Source organism: Callithrix jacchus, chromosome 8, assembly GCF_049354715.1.
Source record: "Callithrix jacchus isolate 240 chromosome 8, calJac240_pri, whole genome shotgun sequence".
NCBI lineage: Eukaryota > Metazoa > Chordata > Mammalia > Primates > Cebidae > Callithrix > Callithrix jacchus.
The window spans coordinates 25,871,545-25,889,704 of NC_133509.1; the positions used below are offsets into that span (position 1 = coordinate 25,871,545).

The following is an 18,160-nucleotide window of genomic DNA, read 5'->3' on the forward strand; positions in this document are numbered from 1 at the left end:
GCAGCCTCCGAGGCGGGACCGGGAAGAGACCCGGTCTCCTGCTCTACCTCTCAGCGCGGTTGTTGGCCCGCGGCCACAGTATCCAGCTGCTGGAGAGCGGGATCAACCCCAGGACGTCGGGTTGCTGCCGGTGAGACGAGGAGGGGAGAGCAGAGACTAGCCCCGCGACCCCGCGGCGGGGGTCAGGGGGCGCCCCCAAGGGCAGGGAGGCTCGCTGCGGGTGTGGAGCCAGGAGTCCTGGGCCTCAGGCTTCCCCAGCTCCCCTCAGCTCGCTGCGGGCGTGACGGGCAAGTCACCCTCCTCCCCGGACCTCACCTGTAACCCAGGAGGGAGGTCTGGGACCCCAGACTGAAGGCGTGGCACTGAGAGGCTGTCAAGGCCAGCCCCGCCTGGCAGATGTCTACTGGGAGCAGTCTCTCACTCCACAGGACCTCATGATAACTCTGCGAACCCGACTCACGCGCCCTCCTCTTCTCTTTTCCTGCTCTTGGTTCAGCAATCCCTCTGCAGCCCGCTCACCCACCACTCTTTCCCTTTCACCCACTAGGAAGACTCTTAAAAGCACCTAGTAATGCATTGTTGTCTTTGCAAAACTGCGGATGCTAGATTCCCCGCCTTTCTGTTTGGTGATCCCCGTGGGACTCCCTTTCTGTTTCGTGAACCGCCCCATGGGTCTGTGGAGTGAAGGTCACCCTTGGTTCATCATTTAATATTAAATAAGGGACTAGCTTAGGGGCTGAGAATACAGAGATTGACTGGGTGTAATCCCTACAGCAAAAGGGAATGTAGGAGAAGAAAGGTGTGGAGTTGGAAGACATGCAAAGGTAGAATTTACTAGACGTTGGGAGTGAGGGACAGGAAGGAATCAAGAATGACTCCTGTTTCTTGTCTGGTATACCTTGCACAAAGTACAGAGTTTAAGGTCCAGTCCCCCTGGCTGTAGGACAAAGGTGGTGAGATTCTTGTGCAGACAGTTGGAAAACACTTGCTTCCTGCTGGCTCTTTTAGGAGCTAAAATACTGTTGGCTAGACATACAGACCAATGACCTATAGGACCTGAATTCCTCCTCTCCCTCTGAATGAAGTAGGAAAAAAAAATTAATTTTTTAAAATTCGTGAGTGGACAACATAGTGAGACACTGTCTCTTTAAAAAAACAAAAAGGAAAAAAACGACAGTCACGATGGCTTGCACCTGTAATCCCAGCACTTTGGGAGATCAAGGTAGGAGGATTGCTTGACCCCAGAAGTTTGAGACCAGCCTTGGCAACATAGTGGGATCCTGTCTCTTCAAAAAGTAAAAAAAAAAAAAAAAAAAAAAGCCAGGCATGGTGGCACCTGCCTGCAGTCCCCCAGGTACTTGAGAAGCTGAGGTGTGAGGATCCCTTAAGCCCAGGAGTTGGAAGCTGCAGTGAGCAATGATGGAGCCATTGTACTCCATCCAGCCTGGGTGACAGAGAGACACCCTGTCTAAAAAAAAGAAAAAAAAAAAAAAAGAATCCCCTCTATTCAGAGGAGACATTTGATGAAGACAGACATGTCTGATAAACATATTTTTTCTTTTTTATTTACTTTCAGGAGTTGACTTGAGACTTGATCTGTGCTATTAGTTCTATGATTTGGAGTCCTTGGTTTGTTTTTTTTTTTTTTTGAGACGGAGTTTCGCTTTTGTTACCCAGGCTGGAGTGTAATGTCGCGATCTCGGCTCACCGCAACCTCCGCCTCCTGGGTTCAGGCAGTTCTCCTGCCTCAGCCTCCTGAGTAGCTGGGATTACAGGCACGCGCCACCATGCCCAGCTAATATTTTGTATCTTTAGTAGAGACGGGGTTTCACCATGTTGACCAGGATGGTCTCGATATCTTGACCTCGTGATCCACCCGCCTCCGCCTCCCAAAGTGCTGGGTGGGATTCAGGCTTGAGCCACCGCGCCTGGCGAAGGCAAACTTAAAAGAAAGAACTTTAGAGGCACAGAATACTAGAGCTAGAGGGGACTTATATTAATCATCTAGTCCAACTCGGTTTTAGAGGAAACATGACTAGTCTGCAAGTTTCAGAGGTTAGGTAGTAGAGCTGGGACCAAAATATGTCCTATTTCTCCCAACACAACTTTTTATTGCCTAAGTCTCTTTGGATGGCCAGCCCTGACAACCTTGCTTTTTCACAGCTTGGAAAACAGAGCTCTCCAAACAGGAGCTTAATGAATCAAAGATTTTATGGGAACATCTGGACTAGAAAAGAAATTGGTCTTCACCAGCTGCCTCTAAGTTTCCTTCCAACCTTAAAAACTTGTAATTCATGTCAAATTCAGAATTGTTCTGACATCTGTAACGCTTTGGGACTTGAGAATGACTCCAGGATTTCCTCTTGGAGTTAATGCTTCAATTCATATTACATTCTGAATACTTACCATGTATCAGTTTACATATCTCCAGAAGAAATGTTCAAATTCCGGCCAGCACAGTGGCTCACGCCTGTAATCCCAACTCTTTAGGAGGCCGAGGTGGGCAGATCACGAGGTCAAGATATCCAGACCATCCTGGCCAATATGGTGAAACTCCATCTCTATTAGTAAAAAATAAAAAAATTAGCTGGGTATGGTGGTGTGTGCCTGTAGTCCCAGCTGCTTGGGAGGCTGAGGCAGGAGAATCACTTGACCCTGGGAGGCAGAGGTTGCAGTGAGCCAAGATCACCATGGCACTTCAGCCTGGTGACAGAGCAAGACTCTGTCTCAAAAAAAGATAAATTCCTTGTCAAGTTTTGAGCCTAAATACCGTGTAACAGGATATGTTGGTTCCCAGAAGTTTCAAGTGCAAAAATTGTTTTGAAACTCCATTTAGGCTTTGTCACAATATCTTCAGTGAACAAAATCTGAATGCCTTAACTTGCTTCTGAAAGCAAAGGCCTGGTTAGAAAGTAAACAGGAAACATGATTGTCAAGAATGCATTGACTTGTAATAACAGGTGATGGAAACCGACCAGTGGCACAGCTATGCAAGTTTAGAGGCTGGAGCAATCACTTTGGGTGGGAGGATCAGGGAAGGCCCATGTGGCGGGGGAGTGGTTAGCATTTGAGGCTTACCTTTCCCTTCTTTTCTTTTTCTTTCTTTTTTTTTTTTTTTTTTTGAGATTGAGTTTCACTCTTTCACCTAGGCTGGAGTAAAGTAATGCAGTCTTGTCTCACTGCAACCTCCACCCCCTACCACTCCCCAAGCACCCCCACACCGTTTCCAGTGATTCTCCTGCCTTAGCCTTTGAGTGGCTGGGATTATAGGCACCTGCCACCATGCCCAGCTAATTTTTTTTTTTTTAATTTTTAGTAGAGATGGGGTTTTGCCATGTTGGCCAGGCTGGTCTTTAACTCCTTACCTCAGGTGATCCATCCACCTCGGCCTCTCAAAGTGATGGGATTACAGGCGTGCTCCCATCCTTGACCTACCCTTATTTTAACTTGAGTTGTTAGGCTATAGTTCTGGGACTGAGGCAGGGAGGGAGTCATACGTTAGATTTCTGGTGTATCTCCCTGAAAGTTATCCCCTTTTCCTCACTGGAGTTATGTGGGTTTTTGCTGTGAGAGCCAAAGAAATTAGGCATTAACAGGCATATGGTCTGATTTTTGGGAGTTCCAAGCAAGTCCTAAGTTTCACCTCCCTTGTTCTAGCCAATTTCTCAGAAGGGCTCTTTCTTTTTTAAAGAAAGAGTTGATATTCACAGATCTTACTAGTTCACTTAAGTTTTAAGTTTTGTCAAATGTAAGCCATGTAACCAAAGCCTAATCAAAATATAGAACACTTGCCAGTCAGAAAGTTCTCTCATGTCCCTTCTCCGTCAGAAGGAACAGATCCTCCATTTTCCACAAAAGCTAACCATTCATTCATTCATTCATTTTTAATAGAGAAGGGATCTCATTATATTGCCCAGACAAGTCTTGAACTCCTGGCGTTGAGTGATTCCCCCACCGCGGCCTCCCAAAGTGCTGGCTAGGATTACAGGTATGAGCCACTGTGCCCAGCCCATAGATTCTTTTTATATAATACTGCATCTCCTGAACAGCAATCAAAACATACCCTGCAATGCAATTCACCCTCAAGATGTTATCAATTATTTACAACTCAGTATGAAAGAAGCATTAGAACAAAACTATTTTGGGAAAACAAAATGAGATTGTAAGGACCTTACAGATTTGGGTTCCTGAAGGATGTTCAGAAACCCTATATTATCTTTCATATGTACCTGGATGCTCAGGAAATACACCAGGTATGGGTAGCAGAGGGTGGAATTACCAAGTGAAAGAAAACAGTCTCCTCCCTCCCCCATGTATCCAAATCATACTTAAAAATTCAAGGCCCAGTGTGGTGGCACATGCCTGTAATCCTAGCACTTTGGGAGGCTGAGGCGGACAGATTGCTTGAGCTCAGAAGTTTAAGACCAGCCTGAGCCTGGTCAACATGGTGAAAGCCTGTCTCTGCAAAAAAATACAAAAAATTAGCTTGGTGTGGTGGCCTGCTCTTGCAATCACAGCTACCCAGGAGGCTGAGGTTCAGGATCACTGAACCTGGTGGTTGAGGCAGCAGTGAGCCATGATCACACTACTGCACTCCAGCCTAGGCGACAGACCAAGACCTGGTTTCAAAAAAAATTCAACTTGGGCCGGGTCCAGTGGCTCACACCTGTAATCCCAGCAGTTTGGGAGGCTGAAGTGGGAGGATCACTTGAGGCCAGGAGTTCGAGACCAACCTGGGCAACAAAGTAAGACCCCCTCCCCCACCGCAAATCTCTAGCTTTAAAAAAAAAAAAATCAAATCTGCCTTCTCAAGGATGTCTTCCTTAGGCTCTAGTAATTTCTCTCCCTCTCAGCTCTGTCACCATTTTGGCAGATATTAATTTCATAGGTCACAAACTCAAATGTAACTCTATTTGTAACTGACCTTAATTTTAAGCCCCTAGTCCTCTTAGCAGTGGAAAGCATATTCTTTATGCTTTTTTACAATTGAATGTAAACTCAGTCACTTAGTGTCAATTCAATCATTTCAGGTTAATACAGTGAGTTTTCTTTGGCTCTGTGGCCTTATCTCCTCCAGTGACTCATACAATACTTTGCTTATCAGTCTACATTTTTATTTTTGAAATATGTTATAAATTAGATGATGAGCCTTATAATTTAACCAAACTGTGACTATAAAAGATCACTGTATTTGAATTTATTGTTTAACCTACAATGGTAGGAATATAGTCAAAAGGACATAATCATGGATTAGAAGTCTGGAGAGCTGAATTCTTTTTTTGTGTGTGTGACAGAGTCACACTCTGTTGCCCAGGCTGGAGTGTACTGGTGTGATCTCGGCTCACTGAGCCTCGACCTCCCGGGTTCAAGTGATTCTCCTACCTCAGCCTCCCGATTAGCTAGGATTATAGGCACCCACCACCAGGCCTGGCCAATTTTTGTATTATTAGTAGAGACGGGGTTTCACCTTGTTGGCCAGGCTGGTCTCGAACTCCTTTCTTCAGGCGATCTGCCTGTCTCGGCCTCCCAAAGTGATTACAGGCTTGAACCACCAGGCCCAGCCCAAGAGCTGAATTCTTACTGTGACTTAATATGTAACTTTGGGCAAGTCACTTAACTTCTCAGGACCAAATTTTCCCCTATAAAATTGATGATGAGGAGGAGGGTTTGGATGAGGTGATACCAAGATGCTTTCCTGGTCTTTGTTTAGGAGGTAAGTTTAATAATTTGTCCTATAAGAATTTATATTCACTTGCCAAAACAACTTTTTTTTTAGACAGAGTTTGGCTCTTGTTGGCCAGACTGCAGTGCAGTGGTGTGATCTAGGCTCACCACAACCTCCGCCTCCCGGATTTTAAGCAGTTCTCCTGCCTCAACCTCCTGCATAGCTGGAATTATAGCATGCACCACCATGGCAGCTAATTTTGTATTTTCAGTAGAGATGGGGTTTTTCCATGTTGGTCTCGAATTAGCAACTTTAGGTGATCCACCCACCTCGGCCTCCCAGAGTGCTGGGATTACAGGCATGAGCCACTGTGCCCAGCCCAAAACATCGACTTCTTGATCTCATTCACTGATTTGATTTTTTTTTAACTTTATGAGTACAACTGAATAATCAAAAGAAGTATAGAATCAATAGAAACATGATTGGTCTGCCTTGAGAAAAATCATTTAAATAAATATATTCATCCTATATCCCCTTTCTGTTTGTTGCTTTTTGTTCCCCTAGACATAATGTCAAGTGGAAATGATCGGCAATCAGGGGCTCTTAGCAAACCCACTTTCAGTGAGGAACAAGCTTCTGCACTAATGGAGTCCGTGTTCGGGCTGAAAGCTTCCAGGGTCCAGGCACTTCCTAGCTATGATGACCAAAACTTTCATGTCTACATCACAAAAACCAAAGACAGCCCAACTGAATACGTCCTCAAAATAAGCAACACCGAGACTAGCAAGAATCCAGACCTGGTTGAAGTGCAGAATCACATCGTCATGTTTCTGAAAGCAGCTGGATTTCCAACAGCCTCTGTGTGTTGCACTAAAGAAGACAGCACAACTTCGCTTGTGTCTGTAGGTAAGAGACAACCGATCGCCGATCATCTCCTGTCCGTACATCACTGCATTTGGCCACAAGTAGAACCATGGAGAGCAGCTTCATAATTCCAAATGTAGATGTGGTTATTATTTTTTTAGCAACCTCAATAGTATACCTTTAGAGGTGTTGAGTTTTTCAGTATTAGGAGAAGCCTCAGCAGCATCAAAGTGGTGACTGGTCCTCTGAGTAGTGGTTAGAGCCCAGTGTTAAATCTTCTGTTCAGAAGGGCCCTGACAGATAGTCACTAAGGGGACCTGTGGAAATCAGGGGAACATTTTTTATTTTGCTTTTTGTTTGTTTTGTTGGTGGTGGTTTTGGGGGTTTTCTTTTTGTTTTGTTTTTTGAGACAGCGTCTCACTCTGTCACCCAGACTGGAGTGCAGTGGCGCAGTCACAGCTTACTGCAACCTTGAAGTCCTGGGCTCAGGTGATCCTCCCACTTCAGCCTCCTGAGTAGCTGGGACTACAGGCACACGCCATCATGCCCAGCTAATTTTGTAGTGTTTTTGTAGAGACGGAGTTTCACCATGTTGCTCAGGCTGGTCTTGAACTCCTGGCCTCAAGTGATCTGCCTGCTTCCCAAAGTGCTGGCGATTACAGGTATGAGTCACTATGCCTGGCCTGTTTTTATTTTTAAAAAATAAATTAAAAAATAATAATAAAATATATTTATTACTTAGAGAAGCTATACATTCTGGTGCTGTGGTATAGTAAAAATGGCATAATACTGGAAATCAAGAATTTTAGATTTCACTTTGTCATTACTGTATATGTGACCTTTGACACATAGACCACTTAAATCCCTAAGGCCACCAGTCCACATCTGTGAGACAGTCCCTTTCACCTTTAAATACCAAAATGCTAAGATGTACCAAATTCAGCTCTTTAAACAGCAGGCTAAAATCAATTTCTTCAAGTTTTTTAAAGGTTTGAAATCTTGATTTTCTTTTTCTCTCTTCATTGTTCACCATTCTTTCTTAATTTGCATTGCCCCAAACAGCTGAGGCCCACTGTGGTCCTTGAGACTTAGTTATTGTCCTGTGTTGCAAACACAGGCTGTCCCACAATTTACCCCTGAAGAAGCCTGATTCTGGAAGTCATTTATTTGTACCTCACTTCCGTCAACTGTGAACTTTTATAAAAGAGTATGTATTTTTGCATTCACCTACCACAGTAGGTAATTTTTGTGTAGAGCTAAGGCCAGCAGAGTTAAGGCTATAATTTTGTTCATATGTAAATGGCCAATTCCAATGTTCTTAAGGTTTGTGTATCCTACCTTCTCACTTGATCTGCTCAACTCTGCCTCACAGAATCCTGCTGAGTTGTTTCATGTTAGCACATTTTTTTGTTTTGTTTTTTAATTTCTGTTCTTTTCAGTAATACTTGCAAAGGCAGAATAGCTTCTAATTCTATTACATCTAATTATCTTTCTATCTATCTATCTATCTATCTTTAGAATAACTGACAGGATATTTCATTTCATCCATTTAGATAGTGGCTCTGAAATCAAAAGCTACTTGGTGAGGCTGCTGACTTACCTCCCAGGAAGACCCATCGCTGAGATTCCCATCAGCCCCCAGCTATTGTATGAAATTGGAAAGCTAGCTGCCAACTTGGATAAGTCACTGGAGGTAAGATTTGGGGTTTTATTTTATTCTAACGGATGTTGGTTTGTTTGTTTGTTATTTTATTTGAAAAATAAACTAAGAATCAGATTCTCTCTTTTTTTTTTGAGACGGAGTTTCGCTCTTGTTACCCAGGCTGGAGTGCAATGGCGTGATCTCGGCTCACCACAACCTCCGCCTCCTGGGTTCAGGCAATTCTCCTGCCTCAGCCTCCTGAGTAGCTGGGATTACAGGCACGCACCACTGTGCCCAGCTAATCTTTTGTATTTTTAGTAGAGACGGGATTTCACCATGTTGACGAGGATGGTCTCAATCTGTTGACCTCATGATCCACCTGCCTCGGCCTCCCAAAGTGCTGGGATTACAGGCGTGAGCTACCGCGCCCGGCCCTATTTATTTATTTATTTTTTGAGACAGGGTCTCACTGTCTCCCAGGCTGGAGTGCAGTGGTACAGTCACAGCTTAATGCAGCCTTAACTTCCCAGGCTTAACCAATCCTCCCACCTCAGCCTCCCAGGTAGCTGGGACTACAAGAGAGTGCCACCACACCTACCTAATTTTTGTATTTTTTGTAGAGACAGGGTTTCATCATGTTGCCCAGGCTGGTCTCAAACTCTTGAGCTCAAGTAATCTTCCCGCCTTTGCCTCCCAAAGTGCTGGGACTACAGACATGAGCTACCCCATGCCTAGCCAGGGGTTTGGTCTTTATATTAGGCCATTCTCACACTGCTATCAAGAAATACTGGGTACAGTGGCTCACGCCTGTCATCCCAGCACTTTGGGAGGCTGAGATGGGTGGATCACCTGAGGTCAGGAGTTCGAGACCAGCCTGACCAACAAGGAGAAACCATGTCTCTACTTAAAATACAAAATTAGCCGGGCATGGTGGCACATGCCTGTAATCCCAGCTAACTCTGGAGGCTGAGGCAGGAGAATTGCTTGATTCCGGGGGGCAGAGGTTGCAGCAAGCGGCGATCACTCCATTGCATTCCAGCCTGGACAACAAGAGTGAAACTGCATCTAAAAAAAAAAAAAAAAAAAAAAGAAAAAGAAATACCTGAGACTGGGTCATTTATAAAGAAAAGAGGTTTAGGCCAGGTGTGGTGGCTTATGCCTGTAATCCCTGTGCTTTGGGAGGCCAAAGCAGGAGGATCACTTGAGGCCAGGAGTTTGGGACCAGCCTAGGCAACATGGGGAAACCCTATTTTTACTAAAAATACAAAAAATTATCTTGGTGTGGCAGTGCTTGCCACTTGGGAGGCTGAGAAGGGAGGGAGGATCACCTGAGCCCAGGAGGTTGAGGCTGCAGTGAGTTGTCATCGCGCCACTGCACTCCAGCTTGGGTGACAGAGCAAGACTGTCTCAAAAAAAAAAAAAAGGAAAGAAGAAAGACATTGCTCCACTTTTGCTTGCATTATTTCTCTTTTCTTTCCTTTTCTTTTCCAGACAGCGTTTCCATCTGTTGCCCAGGCTGGAGTGCAGTGGCGTGACCTCTGCTTCCCGGGCTCACTGCTTGCATTATTTCTAACAGGAAATCTGCCATCAGATTGTTCCTCCGAATATAATAGGTCTTTTGTATGTGTGTGCCTGCTTTTAAGACTTTCTCTTGAGGCTGGGTGCAGTGGCTCATGCCTGTAATCCCAGCACTTTGGAAGGGTGAGATGGGCAGATCACTTGAGGTCAGGAGTTCGAGACCAGCCTGGCCGACATGAAAAACCCTGTCCCTACTAAAATACAAAAATTAGCTGGGCATGGTGTTGCACGCCTGTAGTTCCAGCTACTTCGGAGGCTGAGGCAGGAGAATCACTCAAACTTAGGAGGCGGAGGTTGCAGTAAGTCGAAATCACACCACAGCACTCCAATCTGGTCAACAGAACAAGAATCCATCTCAAAAAAAAAAAAATCTCTTTATCTCTAGTTTTGAGCAGTTGATAAGTCATGACTTTGTATAGTTTTCTTCATGTTTCTTATGCTTGGGATTCCTGGGATTCCTTGAGGGGATGTAGTGAAGTTACTTGGAAGCAATTTCATCCTCTGGGGTTGTGCTTTTACTACTTGATAGATGGGACCGAGGATCCATTTACTACTGATCCAAATCCTTCAGTGTCTTGTGAACTGTAAGGTTTTCCAGTGTGGATGGTAGGAACAGGCGCTCTTCCTGGCCCTGTGCATGCCAGGTACTCTTCCCTCTAATCCTTTCAGGCGGCTCTCTCCCCAGTTTTGAGTAGTTTCCCCATGTTTACTCATGGATCATACACAATCTGCTAAATTCTCAAGGGGGACGTGATGCAGCTCTCTGGAGTGCTATCTCTGCAGCTCTCCCATCTCTGGTAATCTGTCATGCAAACTCAAGCTGCCATGGTCTCCCGGGACTCTCAGCTCTACCTCCTCAACTCAGAGTCCTCTGCGTACCACCTGGGTCTTCCCTCTCTGCACTGCATCCTCTGTCAAGGCAGCAAGCTTGGGTGAACTCCCCTTGTTTATTTTATTTTTTATTTTTTGAGACAAGGTCTTACTCTGTTGCCCAGGCTGGAGTGCAGTGGCGCAATCTCAGCTCATCACAATCTCTACCTCCCAGGCCCAAGTGATTGTCTTGCCTCAGCTTCCTGAGTAGCTAGGATAACAGGAACACACGACCACCACACAGCTAATTTTTTTTTTTGTATTTTTAGTAGAGACAGGGTTTTACCACATTGGCCAGGCTGGTCTCGAACTCCTGACCTCAAATGATCCACCCACCTCGGCCTCCCAAAGTGCTGGGATTACAGGCATGAGCCACCGTGCCTGGCCCACATGTTAATTTTATTTAGAAAAACCTTTGAACTGGGCCAGGAGCGGTGGCTCATGCCTATAATCCTAGCACTTTGAGAGGGCAAGGTGGGCAGATTACATGCAATCAGGAGTTTGAGACCAGCCTAACCAACGTAGTGAAACCCCATCTCTATTAAAAACACAAAAATTATCAGAGTATGGTGGCAGGTAACTGCAATCCCAGCTACTTGGGAGGCTGAGGCAAGAAGAATCACTTGAACCCAGGAGGCAGAGGTTGCAGTGAGGCAAGATCATGCCACTGCATCCAGCTCAAAGAGCAAGACTCCATCTCAAAACAAACAAACAAAAACTTTGAAGTCATTGTAGTGTTCAGTAAAGTCTGTCTACCTTAAACCTACTAAATGAGCTGTTTAAATTACTGTCTGTTACATAATAGTTTTCCTTTACCAGCCACCTTTCCTTCTGCCCTGTGGACTTCATTCATATGCCTATGGCCACTGAACTTTCAACTTTTCCTGCTATATTGTGAAAAGTAAAACCGTTTTCAGAGGGAAATAGCACCACATCATTGCTGATGGTGAGTCGGTTCTGCTGTGCATTTAGCCCTTGGCTGCTCTGCTATGCAACTTATTTTAAATTGTCTTACAGAGGACAAGGGCGCTCCAGAGGGAACCAAACATTCTTCACTTGGCATCACAATGCATTTTATCATGCATTATTTCTGTTGCTCATCCCCTCACCCAGTCTCACGCCATGCCTTTGCAGGAGCTAAGTCCTTAGTTTTTCTCTAAGTACTAAGAACTGTAGAGTCTATAAAAGATAACAAGCAAGTATAGTATTTTAGTCATGTAGGCAGGACCAAAGCTGTGGCTGCTCTGCTGGGGACATGGTTGGGCCATTGAAGCTTCCAGCAGTTGGTCAGGCAGGCCTGTGGGATCCCAAGTAGGCAGGAGTTCTGGGGATCATAGGGGCCAGAACTGAGGAGTACACAAGTGAAGGGACCAACTCGTATAGGAATTTGGTTGTTTGGTCTGCAGATGGGCTGGAAGTCAATCTCAGGAGATTTCATTAATTATAAAAAAGAAAAATATATAGGACAGGCTTATGAGTATGACTGTGGTCAAAGCTTTATACTAGAGGAAACAAGATGCATGGGAAATGGAAGCCAGGGCATGGGGTAGAGAATAAGGAAGATATTAGATTGGTGCAAAAGTAATTGTGGTGTTGCCATTACTTTTAATTCCAACACCGCAATTACTTTTGCACCAACCTAATAAGAGGAGGAGGGCTAAGATAGGCTAATAAAGAGTGCTGATGAAGTTATCAAGAATTAAGGCTGGTGTAGCAAGGAGCCAAGTGGATAGAAAGGCTAGAGGAGTGGGGCGCGGTGGCTCACACCTGTAATCTTAGCACTTTGGGAGGCCGAGGTAGGCGGATCACAAGGTCAAGAGATCAAGACCACCCTGGCTAACAATGGTGAAACTCCATCTCTACTAAAAATACAAAAATTAGCTGGGCGTGGTGGCGCGCGCCTGTGGTGCAATCTCGGCTTACTGCTCCTGGGTTCAAGCAATTCTCCTGCCTCAGCCTCCCAGCTAATTGCTTGAACCCAGGAGCAGTAAGCCGAGATTGCACCACTGCACTCCAGCCTGGTGCCTGTCGATGGAGTGAGACTCTGTCTCAAAAAAAAAAAAAAAAAGAAAGGCCAGAGGAGTCCAGCAGATCAAGGACAACACTGATTTTAACAAACATGTAGTGAGCCCCTATATGTATGAAGTTTTCATTTCATGTCTTAGTTAGTCCACATCTGTTTGTAAAGTTGGTAACTGATAGCTTGACTTTGCTGCTAAGGAAATCAAGATCTGGGATATTAAGTGGTAGAGCCAGTTGAAACCTAGATGTCGGACTCAACTCCAGTATTCTTCTCAGTACCTGATAAGAGAGCTGAGAAGTCTATGGCTGCATGGAACAACTGTGCCACTATTCCAGAAGCTGACTTAGAGCCTTCCCTGAGTAGACTGTCACTTCACTGGAAACCCAACTGGAATATCATATTTTACTTTCTATGTTGCCCAGGGTAATCTTGAACTCCTGAGCTCAAGTGATCCTCTATCTGCAGCCTCCCAACTAGTTGGGATTATAGACATGAGCCATAACACCCAGCTATTTTACTTTCTTTAAAAATAAAAGTAGGCCAGGCACAGTGGCTCAGGCCTGTAATAATCCCAGCACTTTGGGTGGCCCAGGCAGGTGGATCACGAGGTCAGGAGTTCAAGACCAGACTATGGCCAACATAGTGAAACCCTGTCTCTACAAAAAATTAGCTGGGTGTGGTGTCAGGTGCCTGTAATCCCAGCTGCTTGGGAGGCTGAGGCAGGAGAATCACTTGAACCTGGGAGGCAGAGGTTGCTGTGAGCTGAGATCACACCATTGCACTCCAGCCCAGTGACAGTGTGATACTCTGTCTCAAAAAAAAAAAAAAAAGTAATAAATATGCATAGTTAAAATTTCAGACAGTACTGAAAGGTATAAAATGAATAGTTTTTCTCTCCACCATTATCTCCAGTTCTCCACAATGCCACTTCCCAAAAGTAACAGCTTCTAACAGTGTATTTTCAGTGCTTACTATGCCGAGTATTTTTGTGATCTGCATTGGTACTTAACGCACAGGATGTAAAAGGTACAAAAGAGAAGACTCCAGTTCCAGACCAGCCTGGCCACCATGGTGAAATTCCATCTCTACTAAAAAAAATTTTTTTTCATTAGCTGGGCATGGTAGTTCGCACCTGTAATCCCAGCTACTCAGGAGGCTGAGGCAGGAGAATCACTTGAACCTGGGAGACGGAGGTTGCAATGAGCTGAGATCATGCCATTGTACTCCAGCCTGGGTAACAGAGCGAGACTCCATGTCAAAAAAAAAGAGAGAGATAAAACTCCAAAGCCAGGTGGAGTGGCTCACACCTGTAATCTCAACACTTGGAGAGGCCGAAGGGGTGGCTCACTTGAGGACAGGAGTTCGAGACTAGTCTGGCCAACCTGATGAAACCCCGTCTCTATTGAAAATACTAAAAAATTAACCAGGCATGGTGACACATGCCTGAAATTTCAGCTACTTGGGAGGCTGAGGCATGAGAACCACTTAAACCCAGGTGGCAGAGGTTGCAGTGAGCTATTACACATCTGCACTCCAGCCTGGGCAACAGACTTAGACTGTCTCAAAAAAAAAGGGAGAGGACTGCAAAAATGTGGAGGACTAATCCGGTTCCAGATGGCCCCAGAGGTCACAGCTAGGAACTGGTGGCATGGACACTATTGAAAGGCAGAGTCAGATTTTAACTTCACAAAAGGAAAAACGCAAAGCCATCTCCATGAGGTAAAAAGTGCCTCCCATGGGAAGTGTGTTAGTCCATTCTCGAATTGCTATAAAGAAATACCTGGGGGGGGCGGGGAGAAATACCTGAGACTGGGTAATTTATAAAGAAAATAGGTTTAATTGGCTTATGGTTCTGCAGGCTGTACAGGTAGCAGTGATTTCTGCTTCTGAGGAGGCCTCAGAAAGCTTCCAATCATGGCAGAAGGCAAAGTGGGAGCAGGTGTCTTACACGGCAGGGGCAGGAGCAAGAGAGAGCAAGGTGGGTGTGCTGCACACTTTTAAACAACAGATTTCACGAGAACACACTCACTGTCACGAGAGCAGCCTCAAGAGGATGGGGCTAAACCATTCATGAGACACACCCCCATGATCCAATCACCTCCTACCAGGCCCCACCTCCAATATTGGGGATTACAGTTTGGCATGAGATTTGGTGCGGATACAGAGCCAAACCATATCATGCTGCCCTTGGCCTCCCAAATGTCATGTCCTTCTCACAATGCAAAATACAATCATCTTTCTCAGTAGTCCTACCAAATTTTAACTCATTCTAACATTAACTCAAAAGTCCACAGTCCAAGGTCGCATCTGAGACAAGGCAAGTCCCTTCTGCCTATGAGCCCATAACATCAAAAACAAGTTGTTTACTTCTAAGATGAAATGGGAGTGTAGGCATTAGGTATACACTCCTATTCCAAAAGGGAGAGACCAGCCAAAAGGAAGGGACTACAGGCCTCATGCAAGTCCAGAACCCAACAGGGCAGTCATTAAATCTTAAAGCTCCAAAACAATCTCCTTTGACTCTATGTCCCACATCCAAGGCACACTGATGCAAGGGGTGGGCTCCCAAGGCCTGGGGCAGGCCCAACCCTGTTGCCTTGCAAGGTTCAGCCCCTGTGGCTGTTCTCAAGGGCTGGTATTGAGTGACTGTGGCTTTTTCAGGGGTAGGGTGCAAACTGTTACTGCATCTACCATTTTGAGGACTAGAGGATGATGGCCCTCTTCTCACTAGGCAGTGCCCCAGTGGGGACTCTGTGTAGGGGCTCCAAGCCCACATTTCTCCTCCGCACTGCCCTAGTAGAGGTTCTCCATGAGGGCTCCACCCTTGCAGCAGGTTTCTGCCTGAGCATCCAGGCTTTCCATATATCCTCTGAAATCTAGGCAGAGGCTCCTAAGCCTCAACTTTTAAACTCTGTGCATCCACAGGCTTAACACACGTGGAAGCCACCAAGGCTTCTAAGCTTGCACTTTCTGAAGAAGTGGTCCAAGCTGTACTTGTACCATAACCCTTTGATCCATGGCTGGAGGTGGCACAACTGAAATGCAGGGAGCAATATCCCAAGGTTGTGTAGGGCAGCAGGGTCCTGGGCCTGGCCCATAAAACCATCCTGTCCTCCTAGCCCTCTGGGACAGAAGTCTCTGAAAGGACTTCAAGACCTTTTCCCCATTGTCTTGGCTATTAGCACTTGGCTCCTTTTTACTTATGCAAATTTATGCAGCCTTCTTGAGGTCAGGAGTTTGAGACCAGCCTGGCCAATGTGGTAAAACCCATCTCTACTAAAATTACAAAAAATTAGCCAGGTGTGGTGGCAGGCGCCTGTAATCCCAGCTACTCGGGAGGCTGAGGCAGGAGTATCACTTGAACCTGGGAGGCAGAGTTTGCAGTGAGCCAAAATTGTACCATTGCACTCCAGCCTGGGCAACAGAGAGAGACTATATCTCAAAAAACAAAACAAAACAAAAAACCCAGATCTCACAAGAAGGCACTTACTATCACAAGAACAGCACAAGAAGATAGTGCTAAGCCATTCATAAGAAACTACCCCTGGCCAGGCGCGGTGGCTCACGCCTATAATCCCAGCACTTTGGGAGGCCGAGGTGGGTGGATCACGAGGTCAAGAGATCGAGACCATCCTGGTCAACAAGGTGAAACCTCATCTCTACTAGAAATACAAAAATTAGCTGGGCATGGTGGTGTGTGCCTGTAGTCCCAGCTACTCAGGAGGCTGAGGCAGGAGAATTGCTTGAACCCAGAGGTTGCGGTGAGCCGAGATCGTGCCATTGCACTCCAGTCTGGGTAACAACAGCGAAACTCCGTCTCAAAAAAAGAAACCACTCCTATGATCCAATCACCTCCCACCAGGCCCCACCTCTGATACTGGGGATTACAGTTCAACATGAGATTTGGTGGGGACACATACCCAAACTGTATCAGCAAGTATTTAAACAGGATACATGACCATTTAGCAAGAAAATGCTACTCTTAAGAGAAGTGTCAGGGGAAGCTTCTCAAAGTTTGAGACCAAGCGTCTCAAATTCCTGGTCATAATAGTGAGTACTGAAATCCATTTAGAGAAACTTTTAAAAGAAACAGAATATATTTATTTATTTTATTATTTATTTATTGAGACAGAATCTCACTGTGTCACCCAGGCTGGAGTGCAGTGGCACGATCTCGGCTCACTGCAGCCTCTGCCTCCTAGGTTCAAGCAATTCTCCTGCCTCAGCCTCCCAAGTAGCTGGGCCTACAGGCACCCACCATGCCTAGCTAATTCTGAGTATTATTAGTAGAGATGGGGTTTTACCATTGTTGGCCAGTCTGGTCTCGAACTCCTGACCTCAAATGATCCACCCACCTCAGCCTCCCAAAGTGCTGGGATTACAGGCATGAGCCACTGTGCCCAGCCAGAATATAATTTTTAAAAACATCAGAATATGTCATATGTAATAGTCTAAGGATTGTTTACTGGGACTTTTTTCTTTATATGTGTGTGTGCCTGTATACTAGGGTTATGATGTAAAATATAATTCTTACTGCAAGTCACGGTCAAAAAAGTTTGAAACATATTTCACTGGATGAGCATCAAGGCACCTTCCAGCACCCACTCTGTCAAAGAGGTCTGAACTGTGAGACAGAAGATCTAAGTCCTCCCTCAGCCTTGTAATAACAAGTCGTTATCCCTCTGTGAACCTCAGTTTCCCCATTCAGGCAATGACAGTGAAAATTATTTACAACTTTAGATAGAGTGGTCAAAGTCTAAAGGCCTTCCAATTCCAGAATTTTGTATTCTAAGAACATCCTTTAATTCAGCAAAAGTATTTTTGCTCGAGCAGTGCTTTCGATGTACCAGACACTGTTCTAGGTGTGTGGATACAGGAGTGAACAAAACAGACAAAAAACAGCCCTACCCCTCTTGAAGCTTATATTCTAATGAGGGTAAACAGGAAAATAAGTACGTTGAACTATGACAGATGTTAGCAAAACATTACCATCGCACAAGTGGTAAGAAGAAAAACTAAGAGACGGCAGGTACAAAATATCGGAGAGACGACTGACATTCTAGATGGAGTGGTCAGGATATTCTCACAGAGAAGGTGTTTTGTGAGTAAAGACCTGGCAAAAATGAGGGCACTAATCATGTGGATATCTGGTGAAGGGCATCCCCCAAAAAGGAAACAGCAAAAGCAAAAGGCTGTGAGGTGGGAACATGCCTGGCATGTTCCTAGAACAGCAGGGAGGCCAGGGTAGTTGGAGTAGGGGGGCAAAAGCAGTAGAAGATGAAGTCAGAGAGGTAACAAGGGGCATGGGTGAGAACAGAGCTCTTTAGAGCTGCCTCCCATTTCTTTTGTAAGCTGTGGGCAATAATGCCTATCTTCACATAATTATGAGGATCAAGTGAGCCTGGAATGTGCTCCCAAAACTGAGAGATCCTGCACAGCTATGAAGGGCTTACTATTTTGTGAATTAAAGTAAACGGGGTAAGTCAATGACCATGAGAGAATGCCAGCTCACTCTCTG

The 18,160-nt window shown here is 45.3% G+C and overlaps 1 protein-coding gene across 2 annotated transcripts in view; it reads left to right on the forward strand.

The window, feature by feature from the left end:
- Window positions 1-18,160, forward strand: part of HYKK (hydroxylysine kinase) — a 27,406-nt gene continuing 9,246 nt past the window's right edge. Inside the window, exons 1-4 of one of the 2 annotated variants that reach the window (XM_054239524.2) lie at window positions 1-130; window positions 3,892-3,988; window positions 6,230-6,571; window positions 8,083-8,222. In XM_054239524.2, the coding sequence (XP_054095499.1) occupies window positions 6,235-6,571; window positions 8,083-8,222 (477 nt within the window). In that variant the 5' untranslated portion in view covers window positions 1-130; window positions 3,892-3,988; window positions 6,230-6,234. The remainder of the gene's footprint in view (window positions 131-3,891; window positions 3,989-6,229; window positions 6,572-8,082; window positions 8,223-18,160) is intronic. The other variant, XM_002759845.6, reaches the window with a different exon arrangement.